The following is a 27,996-nucleotide window of genomic DNA, read 5'->3' as shown; positions in this document are numbered from 1 at the left end:
ATAACAAGACTTGATTTCTGTGATAGATTCATTTGAAATCATTCAACTTTATCAATAATCCAAAAATTTACTGATAATTTAATCGCTTTTTAAAAATAAATAAAAAATTAAATATTCTATTAAAATAGATTACTGAATCTCCTAGGTATATCCACTATAAAATTCTGTTCCTTGTAACCCTCTCCCCTACTTAACCCAAACCAGAAACAAAGACTAAATGCAAACTCACCTTTCAAGTCCACAAATGTATTTATCACGAATCTTCTATTCATTTGAACTTTCCAATCAATAGGTACTCACAGCGCAAATCCCAAAATAAAGATCACGTTCCACACTGTTTTAGAACACCTCGTAGTACTAAAAAAAGCTGGACCTACGGTGGAATTAATATACCCACTGAATACATTTAATGTTCACCTATTTAGAGGGCTGCTCGGAAACCGCGTTTGATAAGTTCCGGGTTCCCTTTACGCGTTTGTGCGTTTTTCAGAAGTCATCACACAGGAATTCAGTAGGTATTTTCTCCCTTCTTAATTTTCTTCAGTGCTTGTAATTGAAGATTTGAACAGTTAAAGCGCGTTGATTTGTAGTTCTGATTTGGGGTTGTTTTTTGAATTGGGGAAGTCAGTATATTCTATTTGAAGATTTGAACAGTCTTAGCGCGTTCATTTGTAGTTCTCAGTTGGGTTTTTTTTTCCTTTTAAAGGTTGACATAGTGTTTGTTCCTCGCAAAAGGAAGATCGCACTAATATGTTTTTATTGGTGTCGAGTTCGTTTTGAGGAGAGAGAAAGTTTCTTATGTTACCGTTCACTTTCATGGCTACTGGTGGAATTCAAGGCCAGCTGTTGGATATTAATGGTATGGCTTTACGCTTTATTTTTGCCCCTGTTATTATTTATATTTTCATTGTATACCATTTTATGTATTAAAAGTTAAAAAAATGTTATACATTATTTGTCTCTTTTTTTCTTCGCTCTCACACCCATACACATTGAGGCAGAAAGTGTTCTTTGTATTGTGAGCTTGAGGTTAGGTCATAAAACCAGAGACTGAGATTTGAACATGTATGAAATATATAGGAAGAAACTGTTATAGGGTAGAAAACCCACTAGTAGCGTACCCTACTTTTGTGCCTCTCAAAATCATATCTGGTGATGTGGAACAAGACCAATTTTTTTGTAGTGGCTTCTTTGGTTATTCAATTGCTTAAACCTTAAGTTTCTGTTCCACATCATTGAGTTTGATACCACTTATATGTGTAGCCATAAAAGGAGTTGAAATAACTAATTTTTATCCCCTATCCCATGATAGTCAACTGTCACACCCTATCATTGAAATTACTTGTACCAGTAAGAAATCAATAAGAGCACTGTCATGGACTGAGATCCAAACAGATCAATCTTGTTGAGAGAGATTGTCCAAGAGGAAAGGAAAGAAAGAAAGATTCTTTTATAGTACACTATGCTGGGCAATTTGTATACGAGTCTACAAATGGCTTATAGCAGTATGGAACTAGCTTGTATTTCTTGTGGAGGCACCTAACTGTGCTACAAAAGAGGCATACATAGCTTACCCCTTGCGAGATTTGAGCTTGTGACCTCTCTTTCAAGAGCACAAGTTCTCTAGCACTAGGCCAACTCAGGCTGTACACTAAAGGAGGTTACTTTTAGATTGAGCTAGACTAGACTAAACTAAACTAAACTATAGCAGTGGGGTGGGGGCGACAAGGCTTATTTATAGAGAGGAAGGAGTTTTTGGAGGATGTAGTAAACTCGATTTGGAGAAGAGTGGTGGGTGGTCCTAAGAAGCTTTTGGAAAAGGGTAGCCTGGTGTGTAAGCACATCAGTGAACCACAAACCCACAGTCCTAGCTAAGTGACTTGCTTAAACGCGAAGACCTATTAACCAATATGATTCGTCATTGTCGAATAGTGAAGGACTCGCCCAAACACTCTTTGATGTGTTTCGCTAGGCAATCCAAATCATCTGAGCTCACAATGCCCAATACTTTCTTAAAAAAAATTGTTCCTTTTGTTGTCTTACATTGATGTCTCTCTGCAACTATAGCCTATTGAAATCCAAGTGCCAAGCTATCCCATTTTAATACCTGGTCACCTCCAAGACATCATTCAAATTACCTAGAAATTGCCTCTTCAATAGAGCCATTGTCAATTGCTTCACCAATCTTTTAGTTCGCCAATGTCAAAAAAGGATGCCACAAACATTGATCCAATATCCAAATTGACTTGATAACAATGATCAACACGTAGGAAATCATCCCTTAAGACCTATTGAACCATAAATAAAATGAGGTTGTGCCGCAACTTGGATACACATGTCAATCCCCTCTATGTAATATCACCCATTATGGCCATTTGGTGTTGTGAGGATACCAAGCGAATTGGCGTGTCCGTCTCAGGAGGATGTCAAGCCTTCATAGTGATTTGCAACGTTAAGGCAATAAGTTGGGAATTAAATACACTTGCATTTGGGAGAACATGTGCGAAGCCGAAGGAAAGTAAAATCCCCAGTCACACAAAGTATTGTCTTGTTGAGTACCTAGTAATGATTATGTGATCTTTATTGCCGGTTTAGGCCAAACCCAAGGAGTCATGTTTTAGTACTTTTGCCACTAGGTCATCCTCGCCAAAAATTGTTGTGTTGGTTACTATGTCAACGTCCATGAGTGCTTCCTAGTACACATGGTTTGGAGTGTATGCATACAACATGATAATTCACTTTGAATTGCTGATGGAAATGGGCTTAGCTTCAATACATGAAGTTAATTGGACCTTATTGCATTAATTGTTAATGTAGAGTCACCCTTTATCTCTACCTTTGTCTCTTGAAGTTTTGAACACAATTGCAAACTTAGTAGTAATGCTTGTAGCTTAGCTTTGTTGTTGGTGCCATCTTTGAGTTGGTTAGAGGCTTTACACACTATGTTCTTGAAATGATAATTCAATGTATATTAATTACAAAGGAGATGAAGGCTACTTATATAGAGATTATAAGATCATCTTTCCATAATAGAAATAATCAAGAATAGAAACATGAAAGATAGAAAGGAAACTTCCTAAAACTAACTAAATATAAAAGACATAAAAGGAAGTTTCTAAATACTAACTAAATGACTAAGATGACCATTATAGAAATATTAGAATATTATTTAATACTCACCCTTAATGGTCATTCTACTAGCTACCCCACATAAGACTTGACATAATCTGTTGGTCATTTGGCCACAAATGCATAGAAGGCTGTCTCCTCCTTGGAACGCTTTGTGATATGAGACTATGCTGAGACCCTCCTTGATTGGACTTCTGATCAGCCAATCGCTTCTTGCGGAACTTCTTCATGTGACCAAGAGTACCACTTGCCACTGAACCTCTGAATGCCTTTCAACATGATGTTGGGTAATGAAGCCATCTCTCCTTTTATCCAAAGACATCAAGATCAACTTCTCAAACAACTTTGATTTTTGTTGATAAAAAAGTTGGCAAAAAAAACTAAAACCATGATTTTGTGGAACAAACCTAAGTTACCGGTTTGGGATTGAGCTCGAGTTCGGGCACACAAACCCAGTTTGTGGGTTTGGGCAATTTTTTTATTGCCCTTTGGGTTTGTGGGTTGGGTTTGTCCGCATATATATATGGTCATACCATTTCTGTACATAATGGAAAGTCATATTTACCATTAACAAGAACTTGTTTTATTTGCTTATCATAGGGTATTTTAACAACTGCTTCAAAAACGGTATCAGGATGCATGGATTGTGGAACTTCAATCTCCGTAGGTTTTTTAGCCAAATGACAATTGACATCTACAATATGTCCAATTGCTTCTTGAGGATTCTCATAAGCTTGTTGTGCAAAAATGGGATATGTATTTGCAATAGATGTGTGAGTCATTATATCTATCATTATTAAGACGAAAATTGATTGAGTTATCCACTTTTTCACCCAGTCATCATAAGTTTTTCTATTTTGCATAGTTCAATTTTTTGTAACAATTCTTTTATTTAAAATAAATGGTGGCAGGTAACTATCATAGTTACTTGCCTGAAATTTTGCTACTATATTAAATTGAAAGCTAAAACACAAGAAGTATCACCCTAAAAAAAATTAAAAAGAGGGGAAGTAAAATGGGGGAGAAACCATTTGTTATTCATTCATCGAGTGATAAATTACTACAAGTGAAGGAGATATACGATTTAAACGACAAAAGATCCAATATTTGAAAATTGTGATCTAAGATGACTGGAAAAGTTGAAACAAGATCAGATATTATTTGTTTGTTACGAGCAAATCCATAATTTTTGAAGATCTAATTGATCATTAGTTCCCAACCATGGGGCGAATGAAACCCAATACACAAATTGGTTGCTAAAAGAATAGAAAAAGCTTTATATATATAAATTAAAGAAGTATACAAAATTATAAAACTAAATACTTTTGATAGTATAATACTTCATTATTGATCAATGCCAAATGCCAATTGATAGTTCAGAATTGAATTGGAAGATGGAACAATGCAAAATGGTAGAAGAAAAACATTTAAGAGTATGCAACTTCATTATTGATCAAAGCGTGAGGAAGCCCAATGATATAAGGTGTGCTTTTAGGGACATTTTAGAGTTTTTGGATGCAAAAAAAGGTCAAAAGTGTCTATTTTTGTTATGTTTTGGTGCTCAGTGTTATTGGATATGCCCAGGTTCGTACCTGGCAAACACTAACCCTTGGGTATGTACCTAGGGCAAACCCAGACGAACCCTTGGGCGAACCTAGACGAACCCTTGGGCGAATCCGAACCCAAGAGAACCCAGTTTGGGTGCATGGACCAAATAGGCGAACCCAATAACTCAGGAACAAACCCTTGATGCAGTGCTGAAATCATAAAAACCCAAAAAACGACAACACCTACCATGATTTGTCTGGAAAAAAAAACAAAAGCCACCTTGATTTTTTTGAAAAAAATAAAAAAACACACCATGACTTTTTGGGAAAAGAATCAAAACAACTCACCATGGTTTTTTTCAGATAAAAATCAGAAAAACTCACCATGATTTGTTCTGAAAAATAATTCAGAAAAACCCAACATTATGTTTTTTGGAAAATAATTAGAAAACCCATGGTCTGAAACCCTCGATCAGAGAAAACCACGACTTTTTAATGTGTCAAAAAACTTTTGGAAATAAATTCCAGGTAACGAAAGCTCGAATTTTATTAAAAATTCGTCGTAAAAGTCTTTCCCCACTTTGACACCATGAAATGATAATTCGTTGTACATTAATTACAGAAGAGACAAAGGCTCCTTATATAGAGATTACAAGATCTTTCCTTAACGGAAATGATCAAGAATAGAAACACGAAAGACAGAAGGAATCTTCCTAAAACTAACTATAGACGAAAGACATAAAAGGAAGTTTCTAATTACTAACTAAATGACTAAGATGACCATTATAGAAATATTACAATATTATTTTAATAGTACTTGTCCAATTGCGAATAATGCAACAAGGGCTAGGGTTACTTTTTAAAACTCCATTGAATTTCAATTTTACCCATTTGACTTGAGGTGGTTTCCATTTTGCCTTTGCTCCTTTTTTTAGGGCTTTGATACCCGCTTCTCCATTAACAAGGGTATTTAGCCTAGATTTTAACTTCGATATTTTAAATTACTTATTTTTATAATTGTTAAAAATTTAATATCTCTATTTTAATATTAATTTAATACATTTATGTAAAAATTAAAACCATAGATTTGTATTATTTGAATATTAATCTAAGTTACCGGTTCAGGTTCGAAGAACCCGGTACGTTGGTACGACAAAATTTTGAAAAGGGGTTTGGGTTCGTTTGGGTTCGTTAGTACAAAAACATGTAATTTTTTTTTTTTTAAATATATATATATATATATTTTGATATTTGTGAAGCCTATAATCATGAATTAAAATTTGCATGTCACATAGCATCATATAAACAACAAAACAAACATAAGCTTGTAATCACATCATCATGATGATACGATAATAGCATCATATACATCAAGTTTAATATCAAAATGACAAAATATTCAAGTATCATTGTTTCAACTTTCAACAATATAAAGTTTAATCATCAAATGGATCATCTAATTCATCCTCCTCATCCTCCTCATCCTCCTCCTCCTCCTCATTGACATTGACATTAGATGAGCCAATGCCACTTACACTTGCACTATAAGTTGGCTCGATATCCGAGTCATCAAGTGTCAAGCAAGAAGCTGAGAAGCGGGAGCATCCAAATCAGTATGCTCTGGCTCTATATCCCACATCTTCGTTTCCCCTTGTGTGTAGTCACGTTGTTTGTGTGAAAGAAGACGTAGGTTGGAATGCACATATACTAAAACACCTCTAGACGAACCACTCGGGTTCAACCAGGGACGAACCACCTCTGGGTTTTTCGAACCCTGGTCGAACCCAGTCCGAACCGGACCTGAACCAAAAACCCGTTCGAACCAGGATTGGTACTAGGGGCGTCCAAGGGCGAACCCGGTAACTTAGATATTAATCATGAAAAAATTTCCCAAATTTTAGCAATTGACTAATTTCAAAATTCTATTTGCAAAACTCAGACATGAATACAAACCTTGTGATAGAGGTAAATTGTGAAGCTTATAACGACTAATCTATGGAATGAATCATCTCTTGAGCACTCCAAACACCCTTAAATGAAGATTCAAGACAGACGTCCGAAGTTCTATCTATTAATAAAAAATTTGAATTTGGTTTCCCTCCTCTTCGTTTGCTTCTATCAAACACCCTTGAATGAAGATTCAAGACAGACGTCCGAAGTCCTATCTATTATTAAAAATTTGAATTTGGTTTCCCTCCTCTTTGTTTGCTTCTATGCATGCATATTTTTTCTTTGTTTTCCCATTCAACCCTTCTGCATTCTTTCGTACATAGCTATTATAATTGATACCCTCACATAAATGTATGCACATGGGGATGAAAGGAAATTCTCACAACTCGATAATACTGTTGTCAAATCTTTTCCCAGGAGCCCCAAATGTATCTCTGAATCCTTATGCCTCAGAAAAACTAATTTTGGGTTCAGTTGGGGTGGGACACTGATTTAGCAATTAATATAAGGGGCTTCATTGATTGTGGCTAGTGTAATTCAAGTTTTGTATGAATCATTTTTTATAAAGTTATAAATATGAATTATAATAATTTTTCTAATCTTGTTTATTGCCAAAAATGTCAATCCAATTGTCCTCAATAGCTACCAAAATTTATAGCACTTTTGAGCAGAAATGAACAAATATTGGCCCAAGGATTTTAAATATTTATAGATGATTGGATGTCACCTATTTAGGATCATTTCTATATAATTACAAGCATCTTTTGTGGACACTTGTTTGCGAAACTTGTTTAGTATCTTACCATCATGTTTGGTTGGCCGTTTTTTGTCAGTTGTGGGATGCAACAGGCTGAGGGACACTGAGTGGATCTCCAGGCAGGATCCATATGTCTGCCTTGAATATGCCAACTCTAAATTTAGGACAAAAACCTGCACAGGTTTGATGACACCCTTAATCCTTGAATATTCTGCATGATGTTTTAATTTGTTATCTTAACTAAACTTTTTTTAAGCACCAAGTTTAGTTACTTTTTCTTGTATTGGTTTCATTTTTCCTGAAAGAAAGTTTGACATTTTGTACATTACTGAGTTTAGTGTTTTATCAAAGTCAATTGTTAAGCATTTCTATGTTAAACAAATATAAATATTAAATCTTATGTGTGTTGCTCTTTTAATCCTGACCTTGGCACTATTGCTGATAAGTACATCCTCTATAAGACTAAATTGATTTGTATTGCCCACCATGCGATTTTTCTTTGGATCATCCATCTCATCAATGCATGGTATTCATTTAAGTGGCCTATCCTAGCAATTCATATACATAAATGAGGATAATGTTTGGTTATGCATATAATTAGTTTACCATATTTCATTGTTTAGATGGGCAATGTTTGTTGCATCTAAGAGGTTGACCAATGCCTTTATCTATGTTATTGTATTTCCCAAATATGAGATTCGGTACAACTATGCCCTAATATTGGAATGGAATTGGAAATACAGGATGCAGCAGATTTGAATAAATGGACTTATATCTATATGCTAAAAATGACAAAAGGGGATCAGAGGCATTTGAGCACAAATTGAATGCACCTGCAATTTCAGAAGGTTGGAAGGAATCCCAAATTGTAGGTGCATGAATTGATAATATATTCATAAATCATAAGTACAAGTGGGAAGCGAAACACCCTATACAAGAATTGTAGGATTAAATCTTAATTGCTCTAATTAAATAAAGTGGTCCTTCTACAAATGTAATGTGTGATACCCCTGACTATCTCAAACTCAAAATTGCTGGTGTTTTAATTGTCTTGCACAACATAAAACGAAATAGTATGCATGGTAGATCTGTTCAAATTATAAGGGGAAGCTTCTTGAGACCTAACTAGACCTAAAATTTAAATCTATGAACAAGCATGCACAGTGTACAAGATTTCAGTGTTATGTTTACATAATGTAAATTATTAATTAACTTTGTATTTGCCCTGAATGCAAGTGTAAGACTGTTAACAGTCAAGCCCAGTAACAAGTTTTTCAAATTTTAAGGAGGTAAATTATCAAGCATAAATGAAGACACCTTCCTATTGGCCATAGTAGAGACTACTATTCTACTGCAGCAAAGATATAATTGGTTGGAAAACAGACGAATGCTTGCTATTGGCTAAAGCAGAGATCACCAGTAGGTTCACACTGACAAGAAATAATTAAATGAATGAACACCTTACAATTTCATGAAATAAACAACGAAATTGCATACAAAGCTAAAATATTGAAAGATTGATTTGGCCAATACAAAGCTTGACTAAATGCAACTACCTTCAATTTACTTCATGAAAGTACAAAGCAAACATGCAATCATTGAATAACACAATAACTTTACCTGAATGAAAATCTTTGCAGCATAAATCAAGCTGCCACTGTAATTAACAAATTATGTGCTCAAAGCACTTATTTATAAGCTCACAAAGGGTAACTTTTAGGGACTTAAGAATAATAATAAAATATCCCCAAAAATACTGCTTTAAAGCTATCCTATCCGTATTTGTAGGAAAAGTGGAGATTTTTTTAGATCGAACAAATATGAAACAATTAATTAAATATAAAGCCTAAGATGGGTTCACATCTATGGCTTGGAAATAGCCATTGGTAGAGTTGACAACTGTTTGATGTGGCTGGTGCTCAAAGTAACACATTGCATGTGAATGACTTTTGTGAATATGAAGTGATCTTTCTCATCGAAACTTGATGAACCCTCGAAAACTTCTGAAGAATGGTGAAACCCTACACCATGAATCTATTGATGACAACCACCATGAAACCGCACTTTGAATCTCTGCACTCTGCTTGAGAATTTAATGATATGCCCTTTCTTCTGAATTTGAAGTTACCTTTTGAAGCACTTTGATTACATCAATGGTGGTAAATTAATATTGGAAAGATGACCTCTTCTCTGCATGTCCCATGGCATTAGGATGAAAATTTTGATTACTTCAGCCTATTGAAAATATTGATGGCCAGTTGGAAAAGAGACAAACTCAGTTCAGGACTGTGTCTCAGCAGAGAAAATCAAGAAGAATAGGACTGAATAATTACGCTGCTGGAAACCCTTGATGAATTTCTGCTAAACCTGGAAAGTTTCAATCATGTTGCCAGAAATTTTTTCACACACCTACAAAAATTAGGTGAATGTCCCATGATTCTGCTGAAAATAACAGAGGCAGACTTGTTTATGAAATTTGAAATCAGTTTCCACTATGTAGGTGGTAAGTCCTCTTTGCATGATTAGCATTTTTTTTGGCGGAGGTCGCTTAGGCTTTTCCCATTCTGACTGATTGGGCAGAGTCAATTATTGGCTTTGTCACAGAGGAGTTTTATAAGACATTTGTCATTTGGTCATGATTAGGCAGAGTTTGCTTTGCCACTGAAGATGTGTTCACTTATGATTGATTGCTCTTTATGCTGGGTGTGAGCTCATAACCATTTTGCCACTTTTATAAACTTGGAGGCAATTCACTTAGGTTTCAGCCTCATTTATCACTTAGGTGTGGGTCACTAGTGCTTTAGCTACATTTTTATCATGTTTAGCACTCAATTTGGGTGGCTTTGCCATTCAATTTGTGCACCTCCTTAAGACAGCTTGTTTTCCTTGCTTGCTGCCATGCTTTCAATTTGACATGTTTTTAAGAGCTTTGGCAGAGTTTTTATTAGCTTGAACCACACAAAGGTGAGCCATGTTTGGTCTGATTTCTTTCCTTGAAAGACAGGTGCTGATCTCTAATGATATAGCCAATGTTTAATGTTTCAGGTGGAGTTTGAATGGCCATGCCAATCAAATTGTGTACCATATGTGGTTCCCTTCCTTAAATCTAGGGTTTTCAGGTTGGCCAATCAATTATAAAGTAAACACATGGAAATTTCGATCATACAATCTGCTGTTAAAGGTAGACATTGTGATGCTCAGATCACCCTAGGGTTTATGTTTTGACCAACCAGTTTAGATCAATATTCCGAAGTATTTATAATATCTGAGTCAATGGACTTAACATAAGTAGCATATCAGACTGTGCAGAGGCTAAAACATGTTCCAACAATAGCTTGCTCATAAAATAAAGTATAACAGGAATTGCATCAGAATTCCGCTCATTCTAATCATTGAAATATTCATGAATATCTGAAACAGTTGAGCTTACAGCAGAAACATTGTAGGAGGGGTGCTTTATGTTGTTAGATGTATGGCGCTGTGCTACAGATGAGAGGGAACCCTTATATGAAATGAACGGCAGACTTGAGGCATGAAGCTCTCAGGCAGCCAATTGCCCAGTCTCCTGTAGGATACAACCTGCACGAGAGTTGTCACCCGCTGGTTAGGCGATCTGCTTGCAAGATCTGAGTGGTCTGCCCCCACAAACCCTTAGTCATAGGGACGTTGCAGATGTTTAGGAGTACGTTGAGGGTTGGGGTTGTCCTTGCCCCTTCTTATGATATACAGGTTGGACTTAAAATGTCATATGTATACTCCAGATGATTGCTGTAGCTTCCAGATCTGATTGCTATCCTTAATGATTATTACTGCTCCTTATGGGTTTCCTGTGTGTGACAATTCTGCCAATCCTCTTGATGAGGAGGGAATCTCACACAAAATCTCCCTTAGGGATTCAGTATGCAGATCTATGAGTGTTATGTAATTCTCCAAAATGTTCAACACCTGCAAATCAAGTCTGATAATGAAATCATTACATTAGGGTAGGAAAGGAAGCAGTTTGTATCGAATAGTTGGTTAGAACAGGCCAGGGGTTTCATCCTAACCTGTTAGGGCAGCTGATGTTTCATCCCAGCAACAAATCTTAGGAAACTCTCCGAAATTTCCAATCAAATTTTTCAACTGTTAGCATCCAGCAGCTTTAAGCAATTAATTACTAGTTTGAGCAAGGGCACAGGAAGAGGCGCCAAAATATAAATTTAAATTTCACTGTAAATTTCATTTATTTATATAATATTTTATTTTTTATTTAAATATACAATTTTTTTTTGGTTTGTTAATTTTGGGATGTGGGTCCACTCCCATATAGCTTAGATACCAAATAGAGAAGAAAGCTTCAGACCCAAATCTGGGGAACAATGAAGACACAGAGAGAGAGAGAACAAACAAGAAAAAACTTCTATAAAGAACCAACTTCACCAATCAGGAAGTCAACTCAGAGAAACAATCAAAATACACCGAAGCTCAGCCTTTCTTATGTTTCCGCTTGCTCCTGGTAAGGAGTGTGTTGTGATGCTTTCACACATCGCCTCATTGCAAATGGGAACCCCCACTTTTTTGCTTTTAGGGTTGATATTTTGCTTAGGTTGTTTTAGTTTAGCAATAGTTTCCTAATTTCAGCCTCTTACTCGAGAGAGGATGCAATGCAATTTCCAGGTCGTGTGTAGGCATGAATTCCATGATGAGGGTTCGGGGTAAGAAATGTATGAAAAGAGTGAAACCAGGAGTATCAGTTGTTTACCTTGTAGTTCTGGAAGGAAATTCCAAGATAAAATCTTCATACAAGGGAGTAAGCCTCTCCATCCTTCCGTCCATCCACTTCCATCCTTCCATCCATCCCATATCCTCCATTTCACATCCATATCCTTTATACCTTCCCTAGCCGTGACATTCTTTATGCCTCTCTCTCCTCCCTTCTCCCTTCCTTCCATCTTTCCATCCTTCCTCCTTTCCATCTTCCTTTCCTGATGCAGAGGGTTAGGTGTTGTAGCACAACTTGGTTGATTTCTCTCTTCAAGGGGCTTCACTAGACACCATCCAATGGTCCAATGTCTCCAGCCTTCCCAAGGCTTGGTATCCTTCCCAAGGATCTCTCCCAAGAGGACAACTCACAATTGACAAGGAGTCTTCTACTCCTATTAATTCAACCCCTTCAACCAAGGACACCTAACAACCCCAAACCCCTAGCAAACAGGGTCTTTTGCTCAAATGGTGAAATATGACATTTGTGGATGGAATTTTATGTAAGACATGGCATTTTCACTGACTTGGATCTCTTGATCAGGTTCTACAAGGACTCCAATGTCATTTGTCCTTAGAGACCTAGTAAGGGCTACAAGCAATTAGGCCTCGTAGTTGAGTTTCTACACAATCTCTTCCAATCTTCCTTAATAACCCCTAGAACAAATCACAGTTTTAGTTACCCTTTTTGATGCCCTAAGAGACTTCACACTTTGGTATCTGGGTTTTGTGTATAAGTGGTCTGTCCACACTGTACCTATTTGGGCTTCTCTAGCCAGTGTTGGAGACTTGACTCTAAAAGTCTTCACCAGTCACATAGGAAGGAAGATTGGGCACTTGTTCGAGGTTTGCACATGTTCAAGGGTCCCTCCCATACTAAGTTTGCTCACTCATCAATCCACTGTCCAAGAGTTTCATCCACTTCTTCTGATGCACAGGCTTGCCACATAGGAGATGTCAAGCCTAGGGTATCATCTCAAAAATACCAAATGACACTTCCTGCCTTCCAAACCACTTGGAACACTTAGAATACATGCCAATTCAACATTCCCCAAGGTTTCAGGCCATTCTCATGGTGGAATGTTGAATTGCATTAGCATGTCCATTTGATCAGTCTTTTTCACTTTGTAAGCCTCTCTTTGCTATTGGCCAGATTTTCTATTCTTTCTGGCATTATATATTGGCTTCTTCATCCGTGTTCCTATTGGTGAGTTCACAGGTGAACATGGCTACCACTGTTCTCTTATTTGTTGGTTCATTAATCCATGAGTGGATCTTCTTTGGATGCCAACTTCTTGGTGTGATAAATTGGCATCCCAAGGCATGTTGGCATGAGGAACCCGTGACTTCACCATGGCAGTTACTTTGTTAGTATTGTTTTGTTCTTATCTTGTTAGTGTTGACAAAGGAGTGTATCATTTTTTAGAATAGGTTTTATTTTTTCAAGGAGAGATTAAATGTTGTGTTATCAAAAGTGTGTTTGTTAAAAATATTAAGTGGCAAAAAGTTATAATTGTTTCAATTGTAATTGGATGCACTATAGCTTGTACGCGGTGTCTATATCGAGGGGGGCATTATAAAATTGAGCCTCAAAGCCAAATTTGCTAAGTAGCTAGCAAACTCGTTGGAGGCTTGAGGTAACGAAGGAAGGAGGACAATCAACATCCTTTTGCCAGTCACCAACGATGGGGCCACTTATCAGCTCTAGTGGCATTTCATTTTCTATGCTTTTCAGTGTTCCTGGTTGTGTGAATAAGTGGAAATTTGACATTGTGGGGGGGAATAATAACCAATGTTCCATTCCCATTTTGTGCCAAAATGACTAAAGTCAAGGGGAGCTTTCAGTGGCAGTGGTGGTTGTCTATGCTGTTCGAAATCGCTATCGATTGATAACAGTGAGTATAATTAAGAACATTGTGTTCTTATGGAACATGTTTTTCAGATTTGTGATATGTATGTTGATTTCTATATAACTTCGTTGATTTACAAGCATAGTAGCGAACAAAAGCCCCTGAGCAAGTCAGTTCGTGGATCTTGAAAGGGTTTGTGGGAGGATCTAGAAAACCACACGAGGTGGACAATTGGTGGATTCCTGATCATGTCCAGGTTTGTTGTAAGCCTATGTGAAAACCATAAAAGGTTGATAGGAGGTGTGTTTCGTTTTAAATCAAGATCATGAGAGTTGGGCTTACTGCAGATAAAGGCTGTGAGTTCTATCATGCTCGCACTAAGGCGGGGAATGTTGGGAAATATTTTGTTAGTGTTCACATAATAGGTGTGATTATTTGTTTGAGTTTGTTTATAGGTTATTATATTAATGGCAGGAATGTTTGTTTATAATTGAGTTGTTAAAACAACTCAATTATTTAGGGATGTCGTTTATGTTGTTTTCTAAATAATAGGATTTGAGAATCCTATATATATGTACTATGTACTTGAATGAAGAATTAGTAGATTATTATTTGTGTAATAGAAATAATATTATAATGTGCACTCTGAAATTCAATATCCCTAAGGGTTTTAGGAACACCCATCCATACGACCTCTTGGGGCCCACCTACCTTGTGAGATGTTAATACCACCTTTCCCTAACAAATCCAACTAATCCTCATGAGGGGCAATAGAGATTGATTAAGGATTAGGTCATTAATATACTAATTTCTCATGTATTATGAATGTATATGTATAGACATGAGATTAAGCAGCATAGCTGTCATATAAATCTGAATTCTCTATTATTAACAAATATAAATCTTATTGACATTATTTCTGTTATATGTATGGGGAATAACTATTTTAGGTCTGTAGAAAACCATTCTCCATAAGTAGGTCCAAGGGTTGTAGGAACACCCTTCCATACCACCTCTTGGGCTCTCTAAGTTTCAGGAACACCCATCCATACCACCTCTTGAGGCCCACCTACCTTGTGAGATATAAATACCATCTTTCCCTAATAAATCCAACTAGTCCTCATGAGGGCAATAGAGAATGATTAAGGAATAGGTCATTAATTTACTATTTTCTCATGTATTATGAATGTATATGTATATACATGAAATTAAGCAGCATAGCTGTCATCTAAATCTGAATTCTCTATTATTAACAAATGTAAATCTTATTAACAAATGTAAATCTTATTGACAAATCTGCTGTTACAAATAATGATTGCAAATAATTTAATCTGCTGTTACAAATAATGATTGCAAATAATTTAATCTGCTGTTATTGATGACCTTGCAATGACTGTACTGAGTCTCCAGACGATATCTTATATCAATCTGATCTGCTCCTTTGGTGCCTTGAATGCATAGGTGTTGTCTTCTTATACTCCTCCATTGGGGTTGGAGGGTTATGACCTCTCTTCAAAGTGGTGACTGCTGGAATGGGTAGTGTTCCTTTGCTATAACCTTATGTCCCTTCAAGATCTAATCACTCTTCTTAATGCATTATTGTATATTCTAACTAATCTCTCATTCCATCCTAGAGGAGATTCACTACTAGAAGGGCATAGGATCGATTTCTATGGGGATAATGTGCAAATATGTGTTTGGATTGATTGAGTGATGTTTTGTCATTGATGTCAACATATTCCTTTGTGTGTTCTAGTGTTGGAGTTAGATTAAGTGAGTTGTTGCAGATTAAAAGGTTTTGAGATAAGTATCTCGAGTTGATTCAGCTCAAGTTTCAATGGTTCACCTGGAGATTTGATCGAGTTATGAGATTCGGTATTGTGGTTGTTTTTTCAGTTTTTCAGTGTTGATTAGTGTTTTGGATTTTGCTCTGCGTTGCAATATCTTGGTTTGCGGATTTGGCAGTGTGTTTGGGACATTTTGGTGTGTCCTCAATTCAGATAGTTCGTGATTTGGAGGTCTGCAAGTGAATCTTTTAGTTTGACAGTCATTGTAGTTAGTGTTCGTGAAGTTCAATATGATGATGATGAAGATTCTAGTAAGTGGTGTTAGTCAGTTGTTTCTGTGGTAATTCATGATGCTTGTGGATGTTTCTAGATCGTGTGCTATTCACGTTGGTGGTTTGCAATGATCCGTGAGTGCGTTATTGATGATTTTCTTTAGTCCGGTGGTGTTCTTCATGTTCTTGGCCGACATGATGATTGTAGCATGTTGTGGATGTTCGAGGCATAATTCCTAGAGGTGTTTCATGTTCGAGGTGCTGATTTAGGTTCATACTATGTCTTAGTCGACATTGTTTTGGTTCGCATATAATATTGTAGCGTGTAGGGTTATATTTTTGTAATTTGTGATGTGTGTTGAGCCGACCTTGAAAGATAGGTTGATGATATGTATAAATAAATGTAATACTCATGTGTGAGAGGTATCTGTGTGTGCAAATAATGTTTTGATCTTTTTGAAGCAGTGAAGTAGTGCAAAAGAGAAGAATATGTGTCATGTGCCTAACCGGAATTGTAATCAGGGATGGGGAGATGCTATTCTATCAGTTCATGATCTTCTAGATGTAATCCGAATATGTTTGTAAGATAGTGAGTCTTCCTTGGGTTGTAGTCTTTTGTTGTTTTTGAGCAGTGAGCTCTAGGTAGTGTCCCTGAATACATGTGCATTGCCCATTGTATTATTTCATATACTTCTAACAGGGTATCATCATATTGTGGGTAGGTTTCCACCATGGTTTTTTCCTTGACCGGGTTTTCCACTACAAAAATCTTGGTGTTATGTGTGTTATTGATGTGGTGTTGATTTATGCTTTCACTGTTAATTATCAGATTTGAAATTGTGTTTTGAGAAAACAAAAGATTTTGAGAAAAATGATTCACCCCCCTCCCCCCCTTAGTTTTCTGCCTTGTTGCCAACAATTGGTATCAGAGCAAGTTCCTCCTCCGAAGTTTGATTGCTTGAGGTGATCCGAGATGGCAACTCATAAGAAGGATAGTCCGAGATTTGATGGATCAAACTACACTCTTTGGAAAAGTCGGATGGAGATTCACTTGAGATGCATTGGTGAAGCTTCCTGGAAAATTACTAAAAAATTGTATAATATTCCTCACAATGGTCCTACAACTCCGAATGAGATAAAGGAAGCTGAACACAATATTAGAGTTAAGGAAGCATTGTTGAGTGCCTCGACTGATTTTGAATTGACAAATGTGATGAATTTGTATACTACTCATGAGATCTAGAAGAAGTTGGAAACTTTGTATAAAGGTGACAGTCATGTGAAGATTGCCAAGTTGCAGAGCTTGAATGCAAAGTATGAGTTGTTGAAGATGGATGAAGATGAGAACGTTACTTTTTTTATGCAGAAAGTGAATGAGCTTGTGTGCAATATCAGATGTGTCGATGGAGTATTGGAAGAATAAGAGATTGTTGCTAAAGTGTTGAGATCCTTGCCTTCTTACAAGCACAAAGCTGCTGCTATTGAGGAGATCCAGACCGTGACTAATGTGAAGAGACATGCTGATTGGCAAGCTTACTACCTTTGAATTGAGTGAGTTTGATGACTCTCTTCCTAAGATAAAACCTGCATTCAAAGCTATTGTTTCCGAAAGGCAAAGATTTGATCCGGGAGAGAGTTTTTCAAGAAGGGTATCTAGATATGAAAAAGAGACGAAGGAAACTGAAGAAGAAGAAGAGCGAGAGTTTAAGGAGTTGATTGCTAGAAGATTGCCTAAAGGAGCCGGTAAGTATGAAGGAAAGTTGTCTTGTAAATGCTTTTCATGTAATAAAATAGGACATTTTGCTTCAAGGTGTCCAAAAAGAGTTTCTAGGAAGCAATACAAGCCTAAATTTCATAAGAAATGTTATTATGTTGCTGATGAAGGTGTGACAGATGATGAATCTAAGAAAGGAAAGTCAAGTGATGATGAATGGGTATTCATTGCTATAAAGGAAGATGATCCAGTGCCTACTGATTTTGCTAGCTACATTAATGAGGAGAAAGCTTTGGCTGCCAAAGTTGAAGAGAAAGATGAATGGGTTATTGACAGTGGCTATTGGCCACTTTCATCATAAGACAGGTGGTAAGGGTAAGTTTGTGAGTATGGAAAAGTATGATGGTGGTTAGTAAGATTTGGTGATGACAAAGTTGGTATAATCCGTGGTAGAGGTTCCATTTCTCTTGATGGTAAACACAATACTGATGATGTCTTGTATGTAGAAGGTTTAAAGCATAATTTTTTGAGTGTTGGAGAGATGGTTGACAAGGGATATGATTTACAATTCAAGAATGGCAAGTGTAGAATCTTAAGTGGTTCTGGAATTGAGATTGCATTAGGGACAAAGACTAAAGGTAATATCTCACACTTGAATGGTGGTGGTAAAAGTTGTTTGATCGCTTAGATTGATGGAAGTTGGTAATGGAATAGGAGGATGTGTCATGTGAATTTTGATTGCATGGTTAAGATAAGTTCTAGTTAGGCAGTAAAAGATCTTCCTAAATTGATGAAGCCTACTAATTCGGTATGCAAGGAATGTCAGTTAGGGAAGCAGACAAGAGTTACTTTTAAAAGCAAACAGTATTGTTCTAATGGATTATTGGATCTTGTGCATATTGATTTGTGTGGTCCCTCTAGAGTTAGAAGTTTGCAAGGAGATGGATATTTCATGTTGCTGATTGATGACTATTCAAGGATGATGTAGGTTACTTTCTTAAGGGAAAAGTCTGAAGCCTTGGAGAAGTTCAAGATTTTCAAAGCCATGGTTGAGACCGAGACAAGATTGAAGCTAAAGTGTGTAAGATCTGATAGAGGTGGTGAATTCACTTCCGGTGAGTTCAATGCATTTTGTGAAGAGCATGGAGTGAAGAGACAATTATTTGCACCTAGAACTCCCCAACAAAATGGTGTTGTGGAGAGGAAGAATAGAACAATTCAGGAAGTTGCTAGAACCATGATGTTGGAAGAAAACGTTCCGCATATCTATTGGAGAGAAGTTGCGAGTATTGCTATATACACTCTTAATTGGGTGCATTTCAAAAGTGATAACGGTAAGACTCCTTATGAGTTATGGTTTGGTCATGTTCCTATGGTTAGATATTTCAAAATTTTTGGAAGTAAATGCTATATCAAAAGAGATGAAGATTCAGGGAAGTTTGATACTAGATGTGATGAAAGAATTTTTCTTGGTTATTCTACTAAGAGCAAGGCCTATTGGTGTTATAATAAGAGATTGAGAAAGATAGTTGAAAGTGCTAATGTGAAAGTTGATTAAAGCAATGAGAGACAAATTAGATCCTTCAGATATGATTCTGATGATGAGAATGACAAATCAAATAAAGGAAAGCAAGTGCAAACCCAAAATCCAATTCAAATTGTTTCGGAAAAGTCAGAAAATCAAGGAGAGACTAGTGCTAGTGTAGAAGAAAGAACTCTAAGAGTTTGAAAATCAAGAAAATTCTAAGACTCCCAAGTATTTGAGGTTGAATCATTAAAAAAATCAGATCATAGGAGATAAGAATAAAGGTGTGATGACTAAAAAAAGAACTGCCGAAGAATATTGCTTGATTTCTAAGATTGAACCTAAAGATGTTAATGAAGCATGCAAAGATGAAAATTGGGTTAAAACAATGGAAGAAGAATTGAACCAAATTGAAAAGAATAATACATGAATTCTTGTTCGTAGACTTAAGGATAAAAATTTAATTGGAACTAAATGGGTCTTCCGAAACAAATTGGATGAACAAGGTGAAGTAGTTAAGAATAAAACAAGATTTGTTTGTAAGGGATATTCTCAGATGGAAGGAATTGATTTTGAGGAGACTTTTGCTTTGGTGGCAAGAATTGAAGCTGTAAGATTATTTCTTGCCTATGCTGCTTACAAAGATTTCAAAGTTTATCAGATGGATGTCAAGTCAATCTTTCTTAATGGTGAGTTGGAAGAGGAAGTTTATATTGAGCAACTAGATGGATTTTAGTTGACAAATCAGAGCAATATGGTGTGTCGGTTGAAGAAAGCTTTGTATGGATTGAAACAAGCCCCTAGAGTATGGTATGCCAAAATGGATAAGTATTTGCTGAAGCTTGTATTCAATAAAGGTATTATTGATAGTAATCTATATTTGAAGATTGATCATGATAACATTTTTATTGTTGAAGTTTTTGTTGATAATATTATTTTTGGAGGGAATGATGGTTTGTGCAAGAAGTTTGTTGATGAGATGCGAAATGAGTTTGAGATGTCTATGATTGGTGAGATGAAATTCTTTTTGGGATTGCAAATTACTCAGTTGGATAAAGACATTTTTTATATCTTAGTCCAAGTATGTGAAAGAATTGTTGAAGAAGTTTGGTTTAGATGATTCAAAGCTAGTTGGTACTCCTATGGTGACCGGATGTAAGTTGACAAAGGATGATGAATCCCTTAAAGCAAATCAGACTAGATATAGATCTATGATTGGTGGATTACTATATTTAACTCAGACTAGACCAGATATTATGAATGTTGTATGTCTTGTTGTTAGATTTCGAGATGATCCTAAAGAGTCTCATGTTGTAGTTGTGAAAAGGATTTTTAGATATTTGAAAGGCACAGTTGATTTTGGTTTGTGGTATCCTAAAGATGATGATTTTACTTTTGAGTGTTTTTACTGATGCTGATTGGGTTGGAGATGTGGATGATGGGAAAAGTACTACTGGTGGTGCATTTTTCTTGGGAAAGAGACTGATTTGTTGGATGAGTAAGAAGCAAAACACTATATCTTTATCTACTGCTGAGGTTGAGGATGTTGCTATTGCTAACAATTGTACTCATGTGGTGTGGATGAAGCAGATGTTAAAAAATATTATTGTTGTTTATGATGAGCCTACTGCTATATACTGTGATAATTCAAGTGCTGTCAACATTTCTAAGAATCCGGTGTTGCATTCAAAGACTAAGCATATATCAATCAAGTTTCATTTTTTGAGAAAAAAAGTGAATGAGAAGGAAGTCAGATTGGAGTATGTATCTACAAAGGAACAAATTGCAGATATCTTCACAAAGCCTTTCCCTAAGGATATTTTTGAGTATCTTAGAGAGAAGCTAGGGGTGATTGCCCCTCCTGATCAGAACTAAGGTGCATTGGTGTGCATCAGTTTGGTGCATTTCATAGTCATATCTTGTGATCCGGATTGATGAGGTGGCTGCTACTCAGTTGGAGTAGTTAGATGTTCAGATTTGTGAGATTCTGTGTTTGCAAATGTGTGCCTTTGCCATTGATGTCAAAGGGGGAGAGAGTCATGAAAAACTGTGTAGAGCTCAGGGGGAGAGAGTATCATAAGAAGAGATTTTGGGGGAGAGATTTTCTCTTTCTTGGTCATTGATTGTTTTTCACATCATACCATCAATGTCAAAGGGAGAGATTGTTGAGATAATGTGCAAATATGTGTTTGGATTGACTTAGTGATGTGACATATTCCTATGTGTGTTCCAGTGTTGCATTCAGATTAAGTGAGTTGGTCTAGCTAGTGTGTTGCAGATTAAAGGGTTTTGAGATAAGTATCTCTAGTTGATTCAACTCAAGTTTCAATGGTTTGCATGGAGATTTGATTGAGTTATGAGATCCGGTATTGCGGTTGGTTTTTCAATTGTTCGGTGTTGATCAGTGTTGTGGATTTTGCTACGCATTGCTTCGCGTTGCAATATCTTGGTTTGCAGATTTGGCACTGTTTGGGACATTCTGTTGTGTCCTCAATTCAGATAGTTTGTGATTTGGAGGTCTGCAAATGAATCATTCAGTTTGATAGTCATTGTAATTAGTGTTCTTGAATTTCGGTATAATGATGATGAAGATTCTAGTAAGTGGTGTTGGTGCGGTTGTTTCTGTGGTAATTCATGATGCTTGTGGATGTTTCTAGATTGTGTGCTATTTGTGTTGGTGGTCCGCATTGATTCGTGAACGTGTTATTGATGATTTTCTTTAGCCCGGTGGTGTTCTTCATGTTTTGGCCAACATGATGATTGTAGCATGTTGCGGATGTTCGAGGCATAATTCTTGGAGGTGTTTCATGTTCGAGGTGCTGATTTAGGTCCATACTATGTCTTAGCTGACATTGTTTTGGTCCGTTTATAATGTTGTAGCGTGTAAGGTTATATCTTGGTAATTTGTGATGTGTGTTGAGCCGACCCTGAAAGATAGGTTGATGATATGTATAAATAAATGTAATACTTGTGTGAGGTATCTGTGTGTGCAAATAATGTTTTGATTTTTTGAAAACAGTGAAGTAGTGTGAAGAAGTGCAAAAGAGAAGAATGTGTTATGTGCCTAACCGAAACTGTAACCAGGCATGAGGAGATGCTATTCTATCAGTTCATGATCTGTTGATGTAATCCGAATATGTTTGTAAGACAGTGAGTCTTCCTTGGGTTGTAGCCCTTTGTTGTTTTTGAGCAGTGAGATCTAGGCAGTGTGCTTGAATGCATGTGCATTCCCCATTGTAATATTTCATATACTTCTAATAGGGTATCATCATATTGTGGGTAGGTTCCCATTGTGGTTTTTCCCTTGACTGAGTTTTCCATGCCAAAAATCTTGGTGTTATGTGTTTTATTGAGGTGGTGTTGATTTATGTTCTCTCTGTTAATTATTAGATCTGAAATTGTGTTTGAGTTAAGAAAAGATTTTGAGAAAACTGATTCACCCCCCTCCCCCTCAGTTTTTTTTGCCTTGTTGCCAACATTTCCTTAATTAAATATTATTTACTATATATCAAATCTTATCATATTTGCCTTGCAATATTTCTGACTGTTGAGGATTGGCGATTGTAGCATTTCTATGATCAATGAAATTGTGAAGTCTTACTTGCGTAAGACAATTTCATATTACAGTTAGGATTTGTTCGCTGTTCTGGTCTAGTGTCATGGTGGGAACATGACAGCAGTTCCCTTCTTATTACAGTGTATCAATTTTCTGATGATTTATTAGGATTCAATTTCATTTTTTTGAGTCATCTTCATCAACCAATATATCTGAAGTAGTTGTTCACAAGAACTCATCTCTCATTATTATGAATGAACCACTTAACAATCATCTGATCTAGGTTATGCTCACAAGGGTGAAGCACCATAACTCCTTCAGGGGTTGCCTTTATTAGTGAATTCTAAAACTTCGAGTTTCCCTACAATCGATCCCACTTAACTTGCTATCCCATCGACAAAACCTTTAGCAAATGTTGCCTTATGAACCATTCATTATAGATCTCCCTAGCTCATTCATAAAGTGTCATTTTTGCAGTATATCAAATTATGTCATGATTTATTGGGATTCAATTGCATAGTTTTGAGTTAATATTCACCAACCCGTATTTCAGGAGTAGTGGTCATGACTAATAAGAACCCATCTCTCAATGGCTTTGCATTCGTTGCATGTAAGCCTGCTTATAGGTGTCAAGCATGGGAACTTCTTAGGAGGTCAGGCATGCTAGTACTACTCTGGCTCAATTATGCTTAACCATGGTACGAAGCTTGTGAAATCCTTGAGGACTGGCAAGAAGCACCCCTAGACCATGATAAAAGACAATATTGTAGTAGCTTTTTCAGGGCTAGACAATGCCATGGGTGGGGGCTGGGGAACAGCTGCTCTCATTTGAATTGTGTTGGCTGTTAAAAATACTCAATAATTCATTATATATGAGGAAATTAACATGACAGGCATTTCAATCGATATAAGAACATGCAAATGCTAAAAATTCATGAACAGAATTAAGAACTATCTACACTATATCGATTAAGTGAGGATATATTAAAAAGCAACATTTTGCCAAATCTTTATAGCATATCCCTAATGAAGTGACCTGCCTTATATTGCTATAGGCCCTCCCTAATCTGAGCAACCCCTACTAAATCAAGCCACCAGCATTTGACCTGTTTGCAGTCTAAATGTTGAGGGTACTTTTGGGGTCCAACATAACTAGGATTGGCCTTGCAGATCAGGGCAAAGATTTTAAAGTCGTTCTAATGTCAAATCCATGAGTGGTTGATAAGGAAACAATAGACTCATTAGTTTCAAGATGTGGGATATTTCCTTCTAACAGATCAGGGCAAAGACTTTAAAGTCTTTCTAATGTCAAATACATGAGTGGTTGATAAGGAAACAATAGACTCGTTAATTTCAAGATGTGGGACATTTCCTTCAAAGTAAGACGGGGGAGAATTTTGCTCAGGTGAAATATTAGTCTCTGTTTCTTATTCGATGGCAAAAAGGTAGTCTTGGACAAGGGCTAAGAACATCTACAAAAAAGGCTTTAGATTTCTTGATGTGTCAATATTCTTTGGTCTTATTTTTTTAACAATGTGCCCATCCTCTACTACTGGAAATTTAGCCATTTAAAAAGGTCATTCATTAATAATATAAGGTTTTCAATGGAATGCTTATGGAAAAACTGGGGAAATTGTGTATCAATGTTTTGGATCATACTCTGTACTTTGATGATGGATCATGGAGCAATCCATCCACTATCATGATGGATCATGGAGTTGTTTTGAAATATTGATATACAAAATCTTCCTCTGAATTTTTTACAAATGCATTTTTTTTCGAAATATGAGGGACGAGGGATACCAGGGAGGTGTTTCTGAGGCGTCGAGGTGTCCCCACATCACCAAAATATCTCCAGTATAGATGTGTCTGAAAAGGCAGGGCCTTGCAACATTTTAGCCCAGCACTGTTATGAAAGTGATGATATATCACCAAGTATGATCCTAAACATTGATATACAAAATCTTCCTCACAGTTTTTTCCATTGATCATTCCTCTCAAAGGCAATACATTTAACTTAGCACTCGACAAAATCTTTCACTTTTTACTACATGTGAATATTTTTTGTTTGGAAAATTTCCTCACATACAGAACAGTTCTGAATTTGCTGCAAAATACATTTGTAGATAATCTTATTTCAGTTACTGCATGTGCTGTAAGGAGGTCATCTAGATGGAAAATTATATTTCATCTATGCAATCATACAATTTTTTTATTTTGCAGATGGTGGAAAAAATCCAACTTTCAATGAGAAGTTTGTTTGTCCTTTGATTGAAGGTCTCCGTGAATTAAATATTACAGTGTGGAACAGCAATACATTATCATTTGATGACTTTATCGGCTCTGGCAAGTATGTTCAGTCTGTCTTAACATTTTGCCAGATTTGTTTTTTTTGGTTTCACCATTTCGTAGTTGACAAAATATCAAATTCAATAATGAGCTGGAAGAACTCAGGAACGGAATGTATACAATCTAAATTTTCTCACATTTTTTTCTTTATCTAGAATTCTGCTGACAAGGGTACTCTCAAGTGGGTATGATGATTCAACATGGACATTGACTTCCAGAAGTGGAAAGTGAGTAGTAACTGTTGAACCTTTCCAGTGCCTTCCAGGGAGTTGTTTGTGTTATTTGAACTCCTAGGCATTGATTCATTTTATTGCCCAGTCTATGGATATCTGACGCTTGATTTTTATTATTTACAAAAGATACATACATTTAGGCATCAATTGCAACTATTGCGATGGTTATTTTCAGCAGTTGACTAACTTCTGATCTAAAATTTGTCATCTCTATAAATAGAAATGCTGGGGAAGTAAGAATTATCCTTCACTATGCAAATGTTGGTGTAAGTTGAGCAATAACCGTTTCCTGGTGTCACTTTAATATTCTATTATCCTAAAAAGTTTTAGGCATATGCATGTAAAGTGATACAATTGTTTTTGAACAGAAAGAGAAAAATAAAGCACAATCTGCCGTTTCAGCTTCTCCATACACAGGACAGTTTCCAACCAGTGCTCCATATGCACCACCAACTGCACCACCACCTGGATACCCAACTTTTCAGCAGCCATCTTCATATTATCCTGGATATCCACCTGTATCTACATATAAATCAGATCCAACTGGATATCCACCCCCTCAAACTATTGCATATCCTCCACCTCAAAGCAATGCATATCCTCCACCTCCAAGTAACGCATATCCTCCACCTCCAAGTTATGTGTATCCGCCACCTTCAGATTATTACCCTCCCACACCTGCTGCATACCCACCATCTCCTTTTGGTACAACTGCCTCACCTTCACCATACCCTCCTCCGGTTGCATATCCTCCACCAAATCCACAAGGAGGCTATCCAGCACAGCCTTACCAAGGTAATTTTCATTGTTAAACTGTACTCTCTCATTGCTCATGAGGAATTTTTTTTTTAACAAATTCTAAAACGAGTATGGAAATAAAAAGGGGAAGAATCTAATCTACGAGGATTAAATTTAATATCTTGGAATCTCACAGGCTATTATCCAGGAGGATATCCACCTCAATAGGTTTTCTTGTGGCACTGAGCAGGGCAAGGTTTGTTTTCGCCTGTCATCATTTATTCTTTTGTCTTGCGGTTCATTGAGGCACAGTAAGCAACTGTTATATTTTTTTGAAAGTACAGATTATTTTTAGAAGTTAGAGAAATCACAAGGATATAGTTTTCTATGGTGGAGATTTACTTTAATTAGTCTAGTGAATTATCTTTTATCATATTTTATGTTATTGATATGTGAATTGTTTGAAATATGCAGGGATGGAAAAATTTCTGGTCTTCATGGTTAAAATAATGACAATTCATTCCCAGTTTGGTTCCAAATCAATATGCAATGAACTTTTGCTGTGTATCTGTTACTACTGTACAATATGGTGTAGTTGATCAAATTTGTGCTTATCATGTTAGCGATGCTGGATTTAAGAAGGAAATTATCCAATCCTCATATACGTTGTAATTGTTTGTGAACGTTCAAATAAAATCTATACCGTATTTTGCCAAAACTGACATAATTGTATTTTGGGGTATCTTGCCATGTGGTCATATGTATGTATATTCAATATCTCGGGAGTGAATATGGTGCCACTGTGCTTTTCTGCTTCTTGTAACTACTGGGGAAGGCAATATTATCTTACATGTAAGACGAGTATTTTGCTGACCATTGTTGTAATGAATATAATTCTTGGATTCCTTATTGCAATCTTGAACTTCAAAATATCAAATTTGGTAGTCAAATTATCTTTTGTATTGGTTTTGGTTTTAAAATCATATATTATTTGTGGATGTTAATCGATTGGCCCCGATCGCATGTCGAGGATGCTGGTAATTGGAAACAGCCCGATGCTCTCCTAGTCTCTAAGTGTTAGTGCTGTACAATTAACAAACATTTAAATACCAGCTTCCTAAATCTTAAGATGAATGGAGTGACCTGAAATATTGATGCATAATTTTTTACACAGTTGAATCTAAAAACCAATATTTAACATGGTTCTTATTGATCTATTTAACATCATATTTAACTTCATATATATATTTATGCTTTTATCCTAAATTGATTCTAGGTAAATGTAATATATTTTTCAAGATTTTGCCAAAAACAAAATGAACATAGAGAAAGGAGAGGATTTTATTAAATGTGAGAGAATAAGACTTGATTAATAGAAGCAACAAGGTATATGAATGTATGTCATGCTTAGATTAAGTTTTATTTTAGTAAATTAATTATCTTACTAATTTGTTGAGGTCTATATATTTGCATTTTTCATAAGATGTCTTTGCTTATCAATTTGGATTTTGTAGGACAAGTTGATTTTATTTCCCTAATTCATCCTCTTACATTCCATTGTAAAAATAATTTGAACATCCTCTATGTTTGATTAGTTGTAATTCATTTGACTATACTTTTATTAGTTTGGATAAGCTTGCTGCCTCCTATATCTTTCATTCCTTGAAGATTAATTATTTACATTTACTGATTAGACGATTCAAATTTGTGGATTTTTAATTGTGTGCATTGGAATCCATGAACTAGGGCTTTGCAAGCTACATAAAAGGGTCTGCAAGATTTGCCAATGCAAATAGGTCCAATCGGTTCTAGTGCTAAAAAACTATCTCGGAATCCAGAATCGATAACT

The 27,996-nt window shown here is 36.2% G+C and overlaps 1 protein-coding gene across 6 annotated transcripts; it reads left to right on the top strand.

Annotated features, from left to right (window-relative positions):
• Positions 1 to 259: 259 nt before the first annotated feature.
• LOC131042056 (leucine-rich repeat extensin-like protein 3) lies at positions 260 to 27,062 on the top strand. Of its 6 annotated transcripts, none has more exons than XM_057975347.2 (9): positions 260 to 515; positions 785 to 859; positions 7,460 to 7,564; positions 25,051 to 25,177; positions 25,332 to 25,403; positions 25,630 to 25,675; positions 25,778 to 26,204; positions 26,344 to 26,403; positions 26,622 to 27,062. In XM_057975347.2, exons 1-8 carry the CDS (start codon positions 410 to 412, stop codon positions 26,373 to 26,375), a joined length of 990 nt encoding a protein of 329 aa, XP_057831330.2. In that variant the 5' UTR covers positions 260 to 409; the 3' UTR covers positions 26,376 to 26,403; positions 26,622 to 27,062. The 6 variants fall into 6 exon arrangements, with proteins under 6 accessions (XP_057831330.2, XP_057831332.1, XP_057831335.1 ...); XM_057975349.2 differs by having other exon boundaries at positions 276 to 511; positions 771 to 859; XM_057975352.2 differs by having other exon boundaries at positions 277 to 511; positions 736 to 859.
• Positions 27,063 to 27,996: the final 934 nt, after the last annotated feature.

Source organism: Cryptomeria japonica, chromosome 5 (genome assembly GCF_030272615.1).
Source record: "Cryptomeria japonica chromosome 5, Sugi_1.0, whole genome shotgun sequence".
NCBI classification, from domain to species: Eukaryota; Viridiplantae; Streptophyta; class Pinopsida; order Cupressales; family Cupressaceae; genus Cryptomeria; species Cryptomeria japonica.
This window is presented reverse-complemented; position numbering and strand designations above follow the sequence as displayed.

What these genes read in the sequence shown, in the direction of transcription:
- LOC131042056 (XM_057975347.2), top strand. Translation starts at nt 410, where the DNA reads ATGTTCACCTATTTAGAGGGCTGCTCGGAAACCGCGTTTGATAAGTTC. An exon ending in TAGGACAAAAACCTGCACAG is followed by an intron (nt 7,565 to 25,050) that starts GTTTGATGACAC and finishes TTTATTTTGCAG; the next exon opens with ATGGTGGAAAAAATCCAACT. An exon ending in TTCACTATGCAAATGTTGGT is followed by an intron (nt 25,676 to 25,777) that starts GTAAGTTGAGCA and finishes GTTTTTGAACAG; the next exon opens with AAAGAGAAAAATAAAGCACA.